The sequence below is a fragment of the Lissotriton vulgaris genome, chromosome 10, assembly GCF_964263255.1.
Source record: "Lissotriton vulgaris chromosome 10, aLisVul1.2, whole genome shotgun sequence".
Taxonomy (NCBI): Eukaryota; Metazoa; Chordata; class Amphibia; order Caudata; family Salamandridae; genus Lissotriton; species Lissotriton vulgaris.
Window position 1 is genome coordinate 887,703,577 of NC_141698.1, and position 21,028 is coordinate 887,724,604.

A 21,028-nucleotide genomic window follows, 5' to 3' on the forward strand; every position below is an offset into this window, starting at 1 on the left:
CACATCAAGTCACGCTCAAGGAAGGTGTAGTCCTACCCCGTATACGACAATATAAGATTCCACCCGAGGCTGAACAAGCCTTACTAAAAATAATCCAAGAACTCATAGAGCATGGTGTGGTGATCGAGACTGATTCAAATATTTGCAATTCTCCAGTTCTTCCAGTCCTCAAAAGGACTGATCCTCAGGCACCCCCGGTCTACCGACTGGTGGTTGACCTCCGAGAACTGAACAAATGTGTGATCCCACAATATCCGGTGGTCCCAGATATTTCTTCACTATTGACTAAACAAAATCTTCCTCCCCACTTGATCCAGTTCCTCTGAAAGTACTCAAGAACTGCAGAGAGATCATTCTTCCTCCGATGCTGGAAGTAATGAATGGAGCCTTGGAACAGGGCATTTTTCCGTCACTTTGGAAGAAAGCCATTGTGAAGCCACTGTTGAAAAAGACCACCTTAGACCCCGGAGTACTGAAGAACTTTAGACCCATCTCTCTGCTGCCGGCCCCTGCTAAGATGTTGGAGACCCATTTGATTCTCCATCTTTCAAACTTCCTTGACACCTCAGGCTTCTTGGACGGGTCCCAACATGGCTTCAGAAAGCTGCATAGCACGGAGTCTGCCTTGACGAAAGTCATGGATAACATCCGCAGAAAAGTGGATTTGGGTCTACCCACCGTACTGGTGCTGCTAGATCTCTCAGCAGCATTCGACACCCTGTCTCCCCTTACTTTAACATCTAGGTTAAGGGAGGCAGGGGTAGAAGGACCGGCACTCAGTCTCCTGAGCTCCTTTTTACACCAACGAGAGCAGCGTGTCATGCTAGGTGAATACCTCTCCCCTGCTAAGTCTTTGCAATGTGGGGTGCCACAGGGGTCGGCATTGAGTCCGACCCTGTTCAACATCTACGTGGCCCCCCTTGCAAGACTAGTAAGATCTCAGGGGATGGAGGTAGTGTCGTATGCCGACGACACGCAGATTATGGTATCCCTGACCCACTCTGTGAGTGAAACCGCATCTAACTTTAGGGCCTGCATGCAACTTGTTGCAGAGTGGAAGATTTCCAACTCCCTAAAGTTGAACGGGGACAAAACAGAGGTCCTGGTCTTTGGCAAGGACCAGGGCATGTGGTCAGGTGATTGGTGGCCTCCTTCTTTAGGTAGCTGCCCTATACCTACACAATCTGCCAGGAACCTAGGTGTCATCTTTGACACCCAGCTCTCCATGGAGCTTCAGGTCAACAGAACGGTGGCTACCTGTTGGGGTGTCATCAAGACCCTGAAAAGGATCGTTCACTACTTGTCCCCACAGGCAAGGAAACAGGTGGTGGTCGCCCTTGTTGGCTCATGGCTTGATTACTGCAACTCAGTGTACGCCGGGGCCAACAAGGGCCTGCTTCAGCGTTTGCAGGTTATACAAAACGCGGCAGCGCGGTTTGCTCTCGCTTTGCCCTGGTTGGCATCTATGACCTTAGCGAGGAAGAACCTCCACTGGCTCCCCATCCCCTCAAGGATCACTTTTAAACTCCTCTGCCTTACATATAAGGCTTTAACTGCAGGCTCGGCTGATGCCCTTGGATCACTACTCACTAGATCCGTTCCAAGCAGATGTCTCCGATCCAGGGAGCTTAATCAACTGGTAATTCCCAGAGCCAAGAAGGCTAGATGGGGGAGCAAAGCTTTTTCCATACTGGCACCTCTGATGTGGAATTCACTCCCCCTGGAAATCAAACTACTGCCTTCCCTCGACCTCTTTAGGAAGTCATTGAAAACTTGGCTTTTTATTAATGCATACCAGTAGGCTCTGTCTCTGTCTGCTAACAGCTGTTATTTGGCTTAGGCGCCTTGACGCCCAGTGGGCATAGTTGCGCAATATAAATAATGTTTCATTCATTCATTCATTGACTGCCATAGATCCCGAAGCTGCATTTTTTACAGTCATCGACTTGAAGAATGCGTTTTTCAGCATTCCAATACACCCCGACAGTCAATATCTGTTCGGATTCAGTTTGAAAGGACGAAGCTTCAGGTTCACTAGAGCTCCCCAAGGCTTTACAGAAAGTCCGAGTATCTACAGTCAAGCGCTAAAAAGACAACTTGACAGTATCAATATGCCTGCCAACACAGCGTTGATACAGTATGTCGACTACATCCTCGTCACTGCAAGGACAGAACCAGAATGTGAAGAAGCATCTCTCACCGTCCTACATTTCCTGACAGACAAAGGTCACAAGGTGTCTTCCCTCAAAATTACAGTTCTGCGCACAGCAAGTAGCTTACTTAGGACATTTGCTGTCGAAAGAGGGTAGGCAACTAACACAATAACGAATCCAACTGATTTCGACAATTTCACAGCCAAAGTCACAGAAAGAAGTCCGCGCATTCATTGGTCTCACTTCGTATTGCAGACAATGGATCCCTCAGTATGCCCACATTGTCAAGCCACTGACACAGTTAACCACAGTGGAAGCAGCCACTCACACAACTCTCCCTTGGACATCAGAACACTCCCAAGCATTTGAAGCTCTAAAACTAGCTCTGTGTCAAGCACCAGTTCTGGCCACCCCGAACTATAGCAAGCCTTTTACCCTGTTCGTGACAGAACGAGACGGAACAGCACTATCCGTCCTTACACAAGACCAAGCAGGAAGAAACAGACCCTGTGCATATTTTTCTAGCACATTAGACCCTGTAGCACAAGCTTTACCTGCATGTCTGAAATCTGTTGCAGCTACAGCCCTGGCCATAAGACAAAGTGACTCAATAGTGTTAGGACACCCACTGATAGTACAAGTACCACATGCTGTGGAAGTCCTTCTGAACAGAACACAGACACCACATCTGACTGTAGCAAGACTGACAGGATACAAACTAATGCTCTTTCAGCCACACGTAGAGATCAGACGATGTAATGTCCTGAATCCTGCTACCCTTTTACCCTCAAGCTCAGATGACACAACACAACATGACTGTGTAGAAATGATCGACGTAGTGACAAAACCAAGACAGGACCTAACAGATGTTGCACTCCCAGATCCTGATGTAACACTCTATGTGGACGGATCATGCATGAGAACAAGTCCTGGAGAGTTAGTAGCAGCCTATGCAGTAACAACGGACTGTAAAGTTATAGAGACCCAAAGAATTGACATTCTGTCAGCTCAAGCAGCAGAGCTCATCGCTCTGACACAGGCCTGCATATGGGCAAAAAAATTGAAAGTGAACATCTATACCGATTCCCAATATGCATTCGGTGTAGTTCACAATTTTGGAGTGTTGTGGCAGGAACGAGGTTTCCTTACCTCACATGGGGCCAAAATACAGCATGGTCCCCTGATTCAAGCCCTACTAGATGCCATACACCTACCTACAGCCATAGCTATTCTGAAATGTAAAGCGCATACCAAAGCTACAGACACCATATCCAAAGGAAATGACTTAGCGGACCAAACTGCTAAACAGACAGCCCAGAGTCCAGTGAACACACCAGACTCTCAGGTACTAACACAGACTGTCATTATGGTAGTGAGAGACCCCTTGAAAGATGTGCTAGACATACAGACTCATGCCACCTCAGACGAAATAAAGAAATGGGCTGAACAAGGAGGGGTCCAGACAGATCAAGGTTGGATGACCAAAGACCGAACAGTGTGGTTTCTCCCTGACTCTATGGTACAAGTTATAATTGACACAGCCCATAGCCCCGCCCATTTAGGCGAGAAAGGTATGCTGGACAGTTTACGGAATATCTGGTTTAACAAACATCTGAGAGCTGCAGCCAAACAGAAAGTAAAAACTTGCATGATATGTTGCCAATTTAATCCTGGTAAAGGTGTACCAGTAGAACAAGGTGGATTCCAGCCTCCTGATCATCCCTTCGAAGTCCTCCAAATGGATTATATCCAGATGGACAGATGTAGAGGGTACAAATATGTGCTAGTGGTAGTGTGTACACTGACACGATGGACTGAAGCATATCCCGTCCCAGACTGTGGTGCCCAGACAACAGCTAAACAATTAGTGAGAGAATTTTTCCCCCGATATGGGTTACCGAGGGTCATCTATTCAGAAAATGGACAGCCTTTCTCCTCCAAATTAATGGAGGCTGTTTCTCTTTTATTAGGATATTCCTGGAGATTCCATTGTGTCCGACACCCTCAAGCAGCTGGCCTAGTCGAAAGACACAACCAGACCCTAAAGACAAAACTAGCCAAAGTATGTGCAGAAAAAGGGATAGACTGGGTCACTGCCCTCCCGGTCGCTCTCTTTTATATGCGAATGGTGGCACATTCCCGGACGGGACTGTCCCCTTTCGAAATAACATTCGGGAGACCTCCTAACATCTGGGGTGTCCCTTCTCCTAGAAAACTGACTGACATTGATTCTAATATGCTGACAGATTACCTGGCTTCCTTGATGTCTGCACTCCAATCTTGTCGTTCACAGGTTACATCAGCATTTCCGGACCTTACCACACCTGGAGAACACACCATCAGGCCCGGCGACTGGATCCTCGTCAGGAACTTTGATCATACCAGCGCCCTGGAGAAGAGATGGACAGCTCCTAAACTGGTCCTGTTGACCACGAGGACCGCCGTCAAGGTGGAAGGACGCAAAGGATGGCTCCATGCTAGCCACTGTCGGAAATTTTTTGGACCCACAGACACTGTGCCTTGTTCAACGGCTACCAACGCCACGGATGTAATTTCACCAATTCCAGAACTCACTCCTCAACAGGAATACAGATCGCGGCTGCGATCTCACCAAAAACAGACTAAAGACATTACACCTGACCATAACGCACCAGTGGCAAATTAAGACCAGAAACTAGCTCTTGGTGAAGCGGCTGCTGGGGGACGTTTTTGGTCTCGTGTCCAGAGACATCTTGATATTAAATCCAGAGACATGATGAGGAGAAATGACGCAGTGCGTCAACGGAAAAAGACTAATTATGTAAAATTACTGCATAGCAGGTTCTCGATTTTTCTGTTCATAATGTTACTTGTTTGCTGTGTAGCAGCCTGTCTGGGATGGATCTTATGTACAGTTTTCCCTCCACATCCTTCCACGTTTGTACCGAATACTACTATGCATTCCCATGTAGATCTTCCCCCACACCTCGAGGACAGAAGAAAGGAATTTATAAATAATACATTCATTTCCACCCTCCACAAACACCAGCTCATAGTCAACAAGACCAACTGTTGGGTTTGTGGCTTGATGCCACATTCCGTGCATAAGGGAATGCCCTTTTTCTCCCTCCCGTTCGGTTATTCAGGATCTGCCTATGCCTTAGCCATGATATTATCTGCTTCCGTCAGAAATATTCCCCCGACCAAATTGAAAAACGAAAGTAATTGGAACGAGGTAAAGACCAAAATAGTAAAGGCTGTTTCTAAAATGGTGGATCTCACTGTCACCTGGGGGAGGGCCGAAGATCACGAAAATATCAGTTACTCCCAGTTCCATGACATTACTTCCTTCTGGGAAATGTTTTCCATCCACCAAAGACTGACAGATCAAGGAGGTTGGGTAGTACCGCAAAACGGCCGGTTTTGCATAAGGGGGAAGGGAAAAGGAGAAGTAATAGGGTTTCTATGGGACAAGGAGGGAATGTGGAATTTGACTAAAAAGCTCTTTTTTCCTCTGGTGTCCCATCATGCACCCTATCCATCCTGACGTCGACCAGGCAAGCAGACTCTCCTAATTTCAAGCACAAACCCCGTTGTACCCCCTCTTGTCTGCTCTTTCTTTTTCGTAAAACTGACCCATGCCAAGAATAATGTCCAACCATCATGTAACCTACGGGTTTCCTTCCTGTTCGATATTTTCCCTTTGACAAAAACAAAGTCAGTCAGATGGCTGACTCGGAAAACCCCCTTCCCTGACTCTGTCACCGAACGAGCAGCTCTCGCTCGTCAATGATTTCCTAGTTTGCGAGGACAGCCACGGGTTGGGTTAACAACTAAGGGAAAACATAATCAAGCACACGGGACTGCCACGAAGAAGAATAGTTTACTACAGTCCATTCTCCTTCTTCCCCGCTGCACACACATACCATTGTGAAACATCACCACCTTTGTGTACGAAGTAAAGAATGCACAATGCCTCGTCCCCTTTGCCTTTCCGACAGCAATGACCCTGTAACAATGCCTCGATTCTCTGTCCTCAGATACCAGCAACTCTGTAACTTGCCACCACAATCACCACGATGCAATATGTTTGTTTATATGCTATTCCGGTTATTCTTCAAACGAGAACAAGTATGCTATGTCTTTGATTGAATCAAGTCTGAGGGAAACTCCTTCTTTTCGATTGTACTTGTATTGTATAAAAATGCTGATCTGTTTCAAGTAAAGTAGACTACTCCTGGACCCGCTTGGTGAAGGAGCTCTCCCTTAACTCGAGTTCTGGAATGAAACCCTTTCAACTCGAAGACCACGGACTCTGCTCCTCATTTTATGCATTACCATTTTCTTGGGTAATTATAGAAATTCCGACACGGCGTAAATAACTAGCTTTTTATTTACCACATGACTCCTGTCCTCGTTGATGGATGGTGCCGGAGAAGAGACACTGTGACGTGCTGCGATCCTCCTGCACCGTGGCTGTGGGTTGTGTGCCTGACCCTCGTTTCCCGGTCCGGGGGCTGACGGGCTGCACCCACGGCCGGTGTCTGTGCTGAGTGTGCCAGTTCGGGGCGCCCTTGTTGTTGTGATCGCCAAATGTGTGCCCAGAGCCCGGCGATGTGGGCTGGAGATTGTGTCCCCTCCGTCCTCTGGACCCCGGTATGGAGGGGATGGATGGCGCACATTCATTGAGATCCGTAATGGCGGCGATTGGGGCGCTCCGCTCGCAATTCACCGGCGCATGTGTCTCCCTGGCGGCGAAACTGGATGATGTCTGCTCGCGACCGGCCACGGACGCTGCAGCACCTGCACAGAAGTCTGCGGTCCAGTCGAGCGATTTGACCCGCCATCTTAAGGGGCCCGAGCGGCTGCCCGACTTTGCTCCTTTGAGAGTCGGCCTCACTTCTCCTTCATCTGCTACAGTACATGGTCTTCCCTCTACGTCTCCTATCCGATGGTGTATCGTCGCTGGATGTCCTGTTCTTCATTGCCGAGTCTCAGGGTCCCGTCGAAGGGGATCGCCATTTTCCTTTGTTCCGGCCCGTCTGTATAACGGATGCCGCCATTTTGTGACCGGACTTTGCTTCACCTTCAATGCCTTGGTCTGTCATGGACGCTGGTCAGATGTGGCTTGGTCGGGATGTGCTCCGGAACGGATTCGCACTGACTTTGACTTTGAGGTTCTCTTGCTCCTCGCCACTGCTTTGGACCATCTGCGACGCTCCCTTTATTTGCAACTGTTATGACTTTGGCGATAGATCTCCTCGTGAGACTTGCAGGGTTGACTTCTATTTCCCTGGGGATGCTCCGTTTACTTTTGCCGGGACTGCACCGAATACCTCACCGGGCCGGGGGTAGGATGGGGGGGGGGGTTTCCTGGTGACTGTCCTCCCCGTGATAATGCTGACCGTTTTGCTTTGCTTGATGATGATTGTGTTATGGGGGGGTCACCGCCGGCGGGGGGTACCGGGTGTCCGGGGGCTTGTTTGTTTTTCTCCTCCTCCACTTCTTCTTATAATTTCCCTTCTGTGGGGCAGTTCCGGGGTGACAGGCACGCTGTTAGTGGGTTAGGCCGTAGCCATTACAGGGGTGCAGGGTGGCGGGTGCGGGGGGGGTTTGTTATTTTAGTTTGTTTTGTTCTATGGTCCCTATCGCTCTTTTCCGGCTTTGGGAGGGTTCTTTCCTCTTTAGTAGGGTTGGCTGTCTCTTGGTCTTGCACCTTTCTTTCTTTTTCCGGCTTTTCGACAAGCCTCTGTTTTTGTGTTCTTGGGGGGTAGGCTCTCTGGGGTGATTTTTAGAAATGTGGACTACTGTAATGTGGTTTATTGTCCAGTATTATCGCCGTGGCTGCCCAGATTGCATAGTTGCTTTAATCATTGCCTATCTCCGACTGTAATTGGGGTAAGTCCCAATCGTCTCCTTTGTGTTTCTATCCTGTAAGGTGTGATGTCCTTGTTGTTGCAGCCCCTACTCTTTCTCTAAAATTTAAAAATGAAAACCTCATATCCTGTTTGCGAGTCCCACAACCACATCTGGTGTACTTTGATATATCCTGTTTACTGATTGGCTCCAGTTTCTCCTGTTTTCATTGACTGTCTTTGCGGCCGGCCATGATGGTTGTGGGCCTGCGCATGTATCTCCTTCTTTTTTGAATAAAGGTTTTCGGAAAAAAAGAAAAAAGAAAAAAAAAAACATTCAACCCAGAAGTTCAAAGATTCTTATTAATATAGAACTCAAAATATCTAGTTGTGTGACCCCTCGCAAAACACACTATCCTGCAAACAAGTGCAACAATATATCTCGATCATGGAGTATGCTGAATCCGATTACCTTTAACAATTATGAACATGGAAAATACAACAGCTTCTTCAATGCATATATATTTCAACCCCTGCTTATCAAAATAACATGACAAACCCAATGACCAATACTAATTCTTTAACTCTGATACAACAAAAACATGAGAATCTCAATTTTCCATGCACACTAAAAATCATATAATGCACCACCAAAATGACAAAAATCACTCTGTCATTCAGAATTGAGTTTTGCCCTACCATTACTCACAATCCTTTGCTCTCGAACGACATCAGACCACTGCAAAGAATCCAAAATATGGACTTTTTGTAAGTAAAGACAAAATCCAGATTAGGATAAAAATGATCTCTTGAAAGAAAATAAATCGTATCTCCAATTATCCTGCTTCTGATACCAAACACTTTGGGTACTCTCTATCTCTTAACACCTTGCGTGCTGCCCCGATTTCCCTCCTGTGCTGGACATTCCATAACTGGGTGTGGTCGTGACGGAACCATTCCGTCATCAGCACAGCTCAACCGTGACTGATGACGGAATGGTTCCGTCACAAGCATCGAAGGGGTTAAGGAATATGCATGATAGTGCCGCCCAGATTGAGGAGTCTGTGACGGTGTTGACTTCAAGGGCACATTACCTCATGGATCTGAAAGAGACAATTATAGATTCCTTGCCTCAGAATTTCCCCCAGGCGTCTGACTAGATTTAGAGATTTTTTTCTTAGCAGTTCCCCTGCGCCTCAGTTGGTGGCGTCCGTCGACTCCGCGTCCGTTGTCGTGGTTGCTGGGATGACATCACAGTGCATACTTAGACACCGCCCCTGCGCTCTGATTTCTGTTCTTTCTTTTTCCGCACCAGCCTAGCGCAGAGCTGGAGAAAGCTACCCCTTTATTCACTTTTTGACTTCTTTCAACGTTTTATCGACTTCTTTTTGTGTCTTCGACTCCTGCTGTGGAAGGGATGTCCCATCGCCGGACTGGCTTCAAGTCTTGTGGGGCCTGTGACAGGCTGATGTCGGTGGCGGACCCCCACCTCTTGTAATTCTCAGTCTGCCGGGCCATGAATCCTAAGTCTTTGCGGGAGCGGTCCCGAAAGAGTTTTGAGGCCCGGTGGTCGGCTCAGTGTTGCTCCGGGTCTTGTTCAAGCGGAAGGTCTTGAGACCTCTTGCGGAGCCCCACACCTCATCCCACTCAAAGTCTTTGAAGTCCTCAGGTAAGTCAAAGCACAAGGAGAAGGCAAAGATGCATCGGCTGACACAACGTGGGATCCGGAGGGTTATCGCTCTAAGGCTCCATCTCCGCTGCCTCCTTCAGGGAAGACTCTGCGCCTCTCACTTTTTGCAGGTGTTCCCTGCCCAACTTCATACATTTCACGAAGCCCTGCACCATATCTTTGTGGAGCCTGACCCTGCAGGCGCGTCTTCGGGCCCCCGCGAAGGCGGTCGGGCGCTGGGTCTTCTATGCCGTACAAAAGGGGGTGGTGATGGACGGAGCATCTGAATCAATCAAACACTCACACCCAGTCAAAAGATTTGGGTTTAATCCATCACCGTTCTTTAGCCCACTCTGCCACCCCAGTTCAGACATGGCTATATGCAAATCAGTCTGACCCTGTGCCTCATGGGAACAGTCCAGCCCGAACTGCCAAGCCCTGTCTTCCCTGGACTGGAAATAAGCTTCCGAGGACCGGTTTCTGGCATTCCAGCCGTCTTCAGCCCGGCTTGGAGGGCACTCGGCTCCCCAGGCTCCATCACCCACACCTTCTGACCAGGCTCTAGCTCCACCGGGTGAGCATTGTGGTCATACCACGCTTTCATCACAGACTGGCTGGCTTCCAAGTTGTCAGAAGCTTGCTTCCACAACTTAGCCATTTGGCTCCGGAAGGCCAGCATGTAGCTCACCACGTCCCGGGGAACTTTCTGAGGAGACTTTTCCCAGGAGTCCCTCACCAGGCTGAGAGGTCCACGTACAGGGTGCCCGTACAAAAGCTCAAAGGGGCTAAAGCCCACTCCCTTCTGCGGCACTTCCCTGTAAGAAAAGAGCAAACAGGGTAGGAGGACGTCCCATTTCCTCCGCAGGCTTTCGGGTAGACTTCTGATCATACCCTTCAAGGTTTTGTTGAACCTTTCCACAAGGCCATTGGCCTGTGGGTGATAAGGAGTGGTAAACCTGTAGGTCACCCCACACTCCTTCCACATTGCCCGCATGTACGCTGACATGAAGTTGGTCCCCCTGTCAGACACAACTTCTTTGGGGAATCCCACTCGGGTAAAGATCCCCATCAGGGCCTTTGTCACTACCGGTGCAGTAATGGTTCTTAGAGGTATTGCCTCCGGATACCTTGTGGCATGATCCACCAGTACCAGGATGAACCTGTGACCGGATGATGTCGGTGGATCTAGGGGCCCAGCAATGTCGATGCCCACCCTTTCAAAGGAGGTGCCAACGACGGGAAGTGGTTCCAGGGGAGCCTTCAGCTTCATCCCTGTTTTCCCACTGGCTTGGCATGACACACACGACCGACAGTATGTGTCGGACGCCACCCTCATTCGAGGCCAATAAAAGTGGGGGACAAGCCGGGCAAAGGTCTTGTCCTGTCCCAGGTGTCCTGCGAAGGGAATCTCGTGAGCCAACTCTAGTATGGAAGGCTCGGTAACACTGTTGGACTACCAGGGCCCATGACAGTCCGTGCACTGGCACCCTGGGCTCACTGTAGAGGAGACCAGCCTCCCAGTAAACACGATAGTTCCCAGACTCGTTACCTGCTGCCTGGGCTTCAGCCTGTTGCCTCAGACCCTCGAGGGTGGGACATTCCCTCTGTCCCTTGCTCAGTTCTTGTCTGGTTGGTCCCCCCTCCACTCGCCACTCAGCGGGGATAGGCAGATCCTCCAACGGAACCATGTCCTCCTCCGCGGACTCCGGGTCCATCTCTTCCGATGGCCTATCCGTCTCACGGGGCACGGACATCGAGGCAGGCTCCTCCTGTCCTCGAGATGCTCCCTCATTGGCAGCTGGGTGGGCCATTGTTCCAGGCTCCAACCGATGCGACTTCTCCTCCCGAGCAGCGGCTGACCTGGTATTCACACAGGCCCAATCAGGTGTACCCAGCTCTGAGGACACCAGATGACTCCTGACTATAGTCAAACTGGCTCCTGTATCTCTCAGAGCTTCCCCTCTATGGCCATTGATGGTGACCCATTGCCCATACTTGGTAGTATTTGGGAGAACCTGGATCTTTGGAACCATCTCCCGATCACCCAGGGACACTAAGGTGACACCCGCCCACTCCCTCCCCTTAACTAAGGGCATCTCCTCCCCGAGCGCTACACTAGCAACTCCCCTCGAAGTAGGTTACAAGGATAGGACTCTGAGGGTCACCTCCACCCACCTCCAGAAGAGAATTTGGAAAAAGCAAAATATTGAATTGGAGGGCCGCTGGGAGAAAACTCCGGGTGTGTACCTGTGGCGCACACTGAATTATTATGGGGTCCAAAACAAGCACGGCTCGTAATCCCACCCGCTGCGCACCAATTTTATGTTGGACCTGCGATGGGCAAGCCCAGCACAAAGGGGGTAGCTTGGCTCAAGTGTCAAGGCAAGTGAAGGCTGTCGTGTTAAGCCGGCTTTGACCCAATAATATCTCCTTGTACAACCACCAAAAAGAAGGACACCACACCACTGTTGTAGAAAAATACGATTCCTTTATGTAAAAATTCTCTGTTGTGAATGGGGATCAATTAGAAAAGCACATTTATATTTCTTTTGGTCACAATTTGCTGGGTTTCGATTTTGGAATAGATACAATAAATAAGCTCAGGATTACAATTCATCAATAAATAGAATAAATATCAGGAATAAATATCTTCAATAAATAGAATAAATATCGGGAATAAATATCTTCAGTAAATAGAATAAATATCACTTTCTGTTTAGCAGAATAAATACTGGTTCAGTTCAAGAACATTCACAGGTTCATTCTGGTATCGCTGCCACCAATTAAATACTTCAGGAACATTACATTTGCAAATACATTTCAGGTTGGAAAGATAACTCTTACAGTTTATGACGATTTCACCATTAATGTACACAGGCTTCTCTGGGCACAAAAGGAGTGTTGGGACTCTTTAAGAATCACACGGGGGTTATGCGCGTGTATCTAAAAGGCAAGGAAAGACAGTGAACACTTCATTTACACTCGGCTGCCACCGGGTTGAGATCTGTTTGCCGGTGGGGTCTAAGCGCGCCTAGGGGCTTTACCACTGCTAGCACTCAGGCGGCACCAGTTCAAAGTCTGTAGACTGACGAACGGGGCTGCCGAAGAGGTCACACGAACTTCGCGCTCAGTTAAATAAATGCCGGTTCACAGTTCCTTTATATCACTGCTTCCCACCTGAAGAAACGGGCCCACCTCACATCGGCTGCAATCGGGAAGCGATTCAGTCGGGTTCAGCACTTCTCTCACCAACGACGGGTTCTCAGGGGCACCACGGACCTCCCTCCGACTTCCTCAAACAGGGATGGTTCCCGCCCACAGCTACAGCCGCCGATTCACTGGGGAGGGGCAGAGACAGTAGTCCCGCCCAACGAAGGCCGGCCTTTCCCCGCCCCGGCGCACCACCTCACCTCAGTCTGCGCAGGAAGCACTCTACGCCGGTGGAGCTCGGAGACGTCCGAGCTCCTCGCTGGAGGCGCCTGTCACAAAGAGGCACAGAGGACGCTCGCGGTCGCGGCGAACTTGCTCTTGCCTCGCGACCCGAGTCTGTCGTAATTCACCACCGGGGGGGGCAGGGAAGGCACACGAAAACGGCCACAGTCTCTTGGGGGTGACGAGGCACTCGCTGGGCAGGCGCTGTAGGCGTGAGGTCACCGCACACACAGCTGACTGGAACGCCAGTCAGGATCCACGCCAGTGACCCTTGCTTGCTCTACTGCCCGCGCTACCAGCCGCCTCAGGGGTCAACAGGACAGGTGTCAATCTGGTGTCAAGTCTGGAATCTCCTTCTTCACCTAGATCTGGAACATCATTATCCTATCTAGTCTTCTGGTCATCTCCAAAATGGCTGCCAGGGACTGGACCCTATATAGCCAGTGCCCTGAGGTGCTGGCTCGTGCCCAGGGCCGGACTGGGAACCAGAACCGGCCCTGGCAAAGTGCTCGGCCGGCCCCCCTCTCCCCCTCTGGGAGGAGAGGGGAGGGGGGAGAGGTGCGACTGCGCTCTATGACAGGGCCGGTTTTCGGCCGTTTTTTGTTACAGGGCCGTTTTTGCAGCATAGCTGCAAAAACGGCTCTGTAACATAAAACGGCCCCCAGGGGCCCAAAACCGGCCCCCAACCATGCGGCCCACCGGGGGATTGCCCGGTGCCCGAAACGGCCAGTCCGGGCCTGCTCGTGCCAGTAGGTTCTAGAACATTCTTTGGGCTAGGCCAATGACATGGCACTTCCAAGAGGTATTTGGGACCCTAACAGCCACCATACTGGGGTTCTAGAGCAGCCATTTTGTGTACCTGAGGAAAATAAAGTAATTCCTGTCAGGAATGCGCGCCAAGTAAAAAGGGCGCCAAATCCTTGAATGGTCAAGGTTCATGGATGCTCCAAGGGGAGTCACTCACATGAGGAAAAGGGACGGCCACCATTTTGAGGTCATTCATACAGGTTGCCAATCCCAGTCTATAATGTCACAGGTTTCGCCAGGTGCCTTGCAAATAGGTGCCAAAAACCTGGTGAACAACTGGGCGTCAAGGAACATCTAGCCCCATGAAACAGCACACAAAAGATCCTGGTAGACAAAGAAAAGCGACACATTTTGTGAGGTACAGGGGAACAAAAGTAATCATAGTGGTGAGAGGACTCTCAGAAGTAGACGGGTCTAACATATACTATCTGGGATACGGTCGCTCAAGTGCTCTCTCAGTGCCCAGGGGAGGATTGGGCCATTCTCTCCCAAGCACTGGCAGACGGAAGAGACGCAACAAAATTCAAGATTTGCAGTGGACTAGATAACACTAACACACTTGGTAGAATGATAGCCATGTTAGTAGCCCTTCGGCGCCATGCCTGGTTGAGGACTTATGGCTTTTTGGGGGCTGTCCAGTCAACCCTGCTGGATATGCCCTTCGATGGCTGTCGCCTTTTTGTTGACAAGGCAGACTCGGCGCTGGAGCGCTTTAAGGATTCTCGAGCTACGGCCAGACCTTTGGGCCTTGCTGCATCTTGCCATCCACCACAGTCTGCCTTTCGTGACTACAGAAGGAGCACCCCACTATGTCCGGCCCAGTCTAGCCACCGGTTCACTCAAGCTGCCCAGCCTCTTTGTGGCCATGGCCGCAGACGTGGGACCCAGCGAACCTGCGGGTCAGGGACCCAGCTGGTCGGCCAGTCCACCCTTTCCCCCCCGCAGCAGCCTCCAGACCCTCCTAGTCCAACCTTTCAGGGCCATCAACGGCCAGTGGGTGGCATGATTCACCATCACCTCCCTCACTGGCAGTAATCCATCACGTCGGAGAGGTGGGTTATGCAAATAGTCTGAAGGGGCTACTCCCTCCCCTTCGAGACTGCTCCTCTTTTCATGCCACCGTGTTTCGATCACATGTTGGCGGATTATTTGGCACTTCTCCACCACAAAGTTTCCGCTCTCTTGGCCAAGGGAGCTACTGAACAGGTCCCTGCACCAGAAGTAGGTTGTGGTTGCTACTCCCACTACTTTCTGGTGCCCAAGAAGGACAAAGGTCTGCGTCCTATCCTAGACCTCAGGGCCCTCAATCACTTCCTCCAAAAGGAGAAGTTCAAAATGCTCACATTGGCTCAGGTCGTGTCTGTCCTCGACCTTGGAGTCTGGATGGTGGCGTTGGACAGGACGCCTATTTCCACATGCCCGTCCTGCCAGCCCACAGATGCTACCTTTGGTTCACAGTAGGTCAAAGGCATTTTCAGTTCACTGTGCTCCCCTTTGGCCTTCCCAGTACCCCTCAGGAGTTCACGAAAGTGATGGCGTTAGTCGCAGCTCATCTGCGCAGTTCAGGGGTTCCAGTCTTCTCCTATCTCGACGACTAGCAGTTGAAGGCGGGCTCGACCCAGGCTGTCGTCTCCCACCTCCAGACTACGGTGGACCTCTTGCACTCACTGGGGTTCACTATAAACATGCTGAAGTCACACCTGACTCCCTCTCGATCGCTCCCTTTCTTCTGAGTTATTCTGGACACTGCAGTTTCGGGCGTATCCTCCTCAGCAGGGAGTCTGGGATAATCAGGCTATGATACCGATGTTTCAACCTCTATCCTTAATTTCGGTGAGAATGACCCCATGGCTGCTGGACCTCATGGCCTTCTGAACCCTGCTGGTCAATTATACCTGATGGCATATGCGGGCTCTGCAGTGGGACCTGAAGTTCCATGAGTTGCAGCATCCGGGTAATCTTTCCGACTACGTCCAGATCTCGAGGACGGTACTGCACAACAACTGCAGTGGTGGTTAATGGACCAGGTCAGAGGCAGATCCCTCTCCCTTCCCCAACCAGAACTGACAGTGGTGACCGATGCGTCACTCCTGGGATGTGGCTGCCACCTGGGACACGCAGAGATCAAAGGAGTCTGGTCTCCGCCAAAGTTGGGGCTCAATATCAACCTGTTGGAGCTCCGGGCAATCCGACTGGTACTGACGGCATTCCTTCCCTCCCTCAAGGGGAAGGTAGTGCTGGTGTTCAGAGACAACATTCTTGCCATGTGGTACTGCAACAATCAGAGCGAGGTGGGGTCGTGGACCCTATATCAAGGGGCTTTGTGCCTTTGGACATAGCTGGACCATCAGGGCAAGACCCTGGTGGTTTAACACCTGGCAGGTTCTCTGAACGCCAGGGTGGACTAACTCAGCCGATCATGCCTGGTAGATCAAGAATGACGTCTACACTCTGAGGTGGTCCACTGTCTCTTTCAGCAGTGTGGAGAGCCTTGGTTAGATATGTTCACCACCGAAGAGATCTCACAATGTCAGCAGTTTGCACGTTGGAGTTTCCAAGGCAGCATTCGCTCGGCACCGCTTTTCGTTGCGAGTGGACCGAGTGCTGAAGATCTTAAGGCTGTGGATCCCCTTTCTGCCCCTCTTTCAGAAGTTCTTTTATTCATCCTTTCTTTGGCCCTGCAGGGCTCTGCTCTGGGTACTCTAAAAGGCTATCTTGCAGCTGTTTCTACTTTCCTTAGGCTACTAGATCAGTCCCCTATTGATTCTTTAACTGCATTGTTCATCTCTATCCTCTGACTCCTTTCATAATGCCCCTGTGGGACTTAAACCTTGTCTTCACTTACCTTATGTGCGCTCCTTTCGAGCTTCTTCAAAACTGTCCTTTTAGGCTCCTCACTCTGAAGACTGCCTTTCTTGTCGCCATCACCTCTGCTCGAAGGGTGAGTGAGCTTCAGGCTCTTTCTTCTAAGCCCCCTTTCTTTTCTGTGCATCCAGACAAAATGGTGCTTAGGACGAGACCCTTGTTCCTTCCTAAAGTAGTTACACCTTTTCACGTAGGACAAAATATCACCTTGCCCATCTTTTTTCCACCTCCGCACCCTTCCAAGGAGGAGAGACTCCACCGTCTGGACGCAAAAAATGCGCTGTCCTATCTTTACCGCACAAAAGATTTCCGGTTGATAATCAACTCTTCGTTGGCTATGTGGGTGCCAAGAAAGGTTGGGCTGTCCAAAAGCGTAACATCTCCTGATAGGTTATCCTTTGTACGCTTTAGCGAAAAAGGAAACTTCAGTTGGGCTGCGTGTCCATTCTACTAGGGCTACGGCAGCAACTACTGCATTGGCACGTGGAGTCCCACTCCTTGACATCTGCCAGGCGGGAATGTGGGCATCTATGCACACGTTTACCAGACATTACTGCCTGGACAGCCAAGTCTGGAGGGATGGCTATTTTGCCCTTTCTATCCTCCAGGACTTTCTGGTGTGAACTTAGTTTGCAGACCCTCCTCCGGAGTTGGTATTCCTGGGGTATCTAGTCTAAGGTAAGGAATCTATTACTAACTGTCTCTTTCAGATGTTAGTTGCGTATCTGTAAGAGACATAGGTTAGATATAGATACCTTACCGCCTCATCCATCCTACCCGCTTAGTGAACTGACTTCTAGAGATCAGGACTCCCTTACAGGTCCCTAGTTGTGGCGCACCAGTGGTCAGTGTCTTTCATGGCTCTGCGCTTCTGGCATGGAAAGCTGTGTCAGAACTGATGTCAACGCGCAGGGGCGTCATCTAAGTAGGCACCACAACGTCATCCCGGCGACCACGACGCCGTACAGGGAGTCGACCGGTGCCACCTACCGAGGCACAAGGGGTCTGGTTAAGAAAATTCTCTTCGGATCCAGTCTGACGCCTGGGGAAAATTCTAAGGTAAGTAATATATACCTAACCTATGTCTCTTACAGATACATCATTACCGAAGTTAAGTAACTTGTTCTTCAGTGGTATACAGTGCAGTAGTGAAGAGTAGTGTTGAGTGTTGTAAAGTGCAGTGGCCTAGAGGAATGCTGTCAAAGGCCTACGTCAGAGCCTCAGTTCAACTTCATTGGGTTCCTTAATCTCTTTAGGGAAGCCACTCTTATGGGTTTTGTCAATGTTTCACAGAGGCACTGCATTGGTGAGCAGTTTATTTTAGACAAAGTTGAAGAACACAGAACAAACAATGTTTTACTCAGTAGATGATATTTGGGGGACAGGAAATAATGTTGCATCGTTCTTTATTTAGAGTGCACTCAAAATCACAATTTACTTTACAAGGATATGCGTATTATGTACCACAATGACAGACCTATTCGCTGGCATAGATGAGCTGATTTGCTAACATTGTTGGGCGGGTGATTGAAGGAAGGGAAAAGAGCACCATGAGGGCGAGGGGTGGGAGAGAATATAAGCTACATGGACGAGGATATGGGAGACCGACTGAAAAAATAAGCACTCTATATGAGTGCTTGAAACCAAAAACGTAGTTCTTAAAACGGGAGCAGTGGATGGACACAAGTACATGGACCATGCCCCAGGGGAGGGCCAAACAGAAGGAGAGGACATGGCACAAGCTGTCACGACAAACGGAAACCAAGTAATTCAATACAACGCTGAAGCTGAGAAATCGTAAGCTATGGGCTATTGAGGAAGAGGTGTGGCGCCGCGGCTAGGGCGACTGACTCTGGAATCTGGGGATCAACGGTTCGATCCCCGGCACCGGCGGCAGATTAGCCCAGCACCATGTGACTCTGGGCAATAGCTTGCTTAATCTTCCCGACGGCCCCCAGCGCCTAGAGACCCTTCGCGTGATTGTACGCTTTACAAATGTGAATTATTATGTGCGTCATGTATGTAATGAAAACGTCACGCCTAGACACTGCATGCACTGTCTAGGGGAAACCTAAAAAGTAGAGTCCAGTTTCTGTACACTGGCTGGCTGACTCTCTAATAACATTTAACAGGGCCACCATTTCATTTTGTCTCTCTCAAAATTAGAACCTGACTTTGAAAGCATTTTCTTGCATTTTCAGTACTTGTTTCAGAAACACTGAGGAAATGTATATTTTGAACAGGAAGTAAAGTGCTTAAGATGGTCTTCTTGGCAGGTTGATTGTACTGCGGTTCCAATGACCGCTTCACTCTTTACGTGTTTTTCTCACATTTTCCTTTGGCGTTTCTGTTTTTAATTCGAACCTGACTTTTTATGTTGCATCTTTATTCTGTAAACACCAAGATTGTTAACCATGTGTTTTGTTCCAGACATATAATAGGTTAAGTACACGTTGTTCACCAGAATATGACGGAAAATAACTTTGTCTGTGTTACTGCTTTTCTTCCTGTCATAGAATACTGAAGACCATTGTGCCTCAGAATTATATTGTAGTCTTCTTTGTTTACCTAGTTGCAAGAGTTTGAAAATGCTATCAAACAGAGAGACGGCATCATCACGCAGCTCACTGCCAACCTCCAGCAAGCCCGGAAAGAAAAGGATGACATAATGAGAGAATTTTTGGAGTTGACAGAACAAAGCCAAAAATTAAAAATACAGTTTCAACACGTAAGTGGGAAGTCTTCAAATGCTTTAAAATATTGGTGATCAGACCAACCGTTCTGTCCGTTTTTATGGCCGACAATGAATATAAATGATGCCTCAATAATTACAGAGATTGCCAAAACGTGCTGTCCTAAAATGTATATTAAAATTGTTGTCATACGCATAATGTGCACTAGGAGTGTGAAGACTGTATGAGTGGCCGTGTTTTACTGGCAGACGGAGGAGAATCCATTGTTTGGTTGCTCCTGCCAGGAAGCTAAGCCCCCCCCCCCCATTTAGATGTTTTATATCGAACAGTGGTTATTTTGAAGAATCATAGTGATCTTAGATTTCTGGTGAGGGTGTACCATGAAAAAGCTTTTTTCAAAAAGAGTGGTCCAGAGTGATGGGTGGCCTTATAGGTACAACAAAGAGATTTGAATGTGATCCTATTCTTTACATTTAGCCAGTGAAGATCTTTTATGACAAGAGAGACAGAGAGATGCCTGGGCAGTCCTAGTAGTAATCTTGCGGTTGAGTTCTGCAGAACTTGAAGTTTGTTGACATATTGGACCAATTGTCAGTTGTATAGGCCATTACAGTAGACTATTTTCGATAGTATTAAGGTGGAAATAACTGTCTTCCTGGCACTGAAGGGGAGAAAATAATTTTTTTCCTAAGGATTCTAAGGGTGTTTTTAGAGGATGAAAGAACTGCATTGATTAGCTTAGCAAGATTTAGTTTACCATCCAGGATGACGCCAAGACTCTTGGCTTTGTTGGTGGGGGCGGGGAGTAGTCTCATATCTGTCAGCCATCAAGATGCTGACCAGAAGTTAGGAGTTTTTCCAAGTTAGGATCACCTCGGTCTTCTCAGAATTAAGCCCAAGGCAATGCTTGCTCATTCAAGAATTGATTTGACTCATACATTTCTGGATTCGCTGGCTTGTGTTGTTGGAGTTATTTGAGGCGGAAAGTACAATTTGTGTGTTGTCCAAGTAGGAGGTGAGCGGGAAGCCGAAAGATTGATTGAGGGTCCAGTTCAGCTACATAAATAATAAAAAGAGTAGGACTAAGTCATGAACCCTGTGGAACTCCACAGGGCAAAGAAAAGTATTTAGACGAGAAAGTGTCTACTTTGACCGCATTTTCCCTATCCGAGAGGGAGGATGTAAGTAATTTTAAGGCTAGTTTGTTTATGCCGATTGTTTCCAGACGGTGAACCAAGATGGAATGGTCCACGGTGTCAAAGGCTGCCGATAGATCTAACAGGATCAGTGCTGCTGATCTGCCCTCAACCAGGATAAACTTTAGTTTATCAGTGGCCTTAATGAGGGCTGTGTTCCGATCTGAACCCAATTTGAGTGGGATCGAGACAGTTATTCTCTTTGATGAACTGATTCAGCTGGGTGTTCATAATGTTTTCGATTATTTTGGAGGGAAAGGGGAGTCTGGAGATGGGCCGATAAATATCCCGATCTTCCGGGTCAAGATTTTTTTTTTTTTAAGAAATGGAGAATGGACGCTCTTTTCCAAGAAAAGGAGAAGATACCTGTGATAAACAT

The 21,028-nt window shown here is 48.9% G+C and overlaps 1 protein-coding gene across 3 annotated transcripts in view; it reads left to right on the forward strand.

The window, feature by feature from the left end:
* The window catches only part of AKAP9 (A-kinase anchoring protein 9), a 1,796,561-nt gene that overhangs the window by 534,831 nt on the left and 1,240,702 nt on the right, over positions 1-21,028 (forward strand). For all 3 annotated transcript variants that reach the window (XM_086941844.1, XM_086941845.1, XM_086941846.1), the window contains one exon: positions 19,333-19,488. In XM_086941844.1, the coding sequence (XP_086797970.1) occupies positions 19,333-19,488 (156 nt within the window). The remainder of the gene's footprint in view (positions 1-19,332; positions 19,489-21,028) is intronic.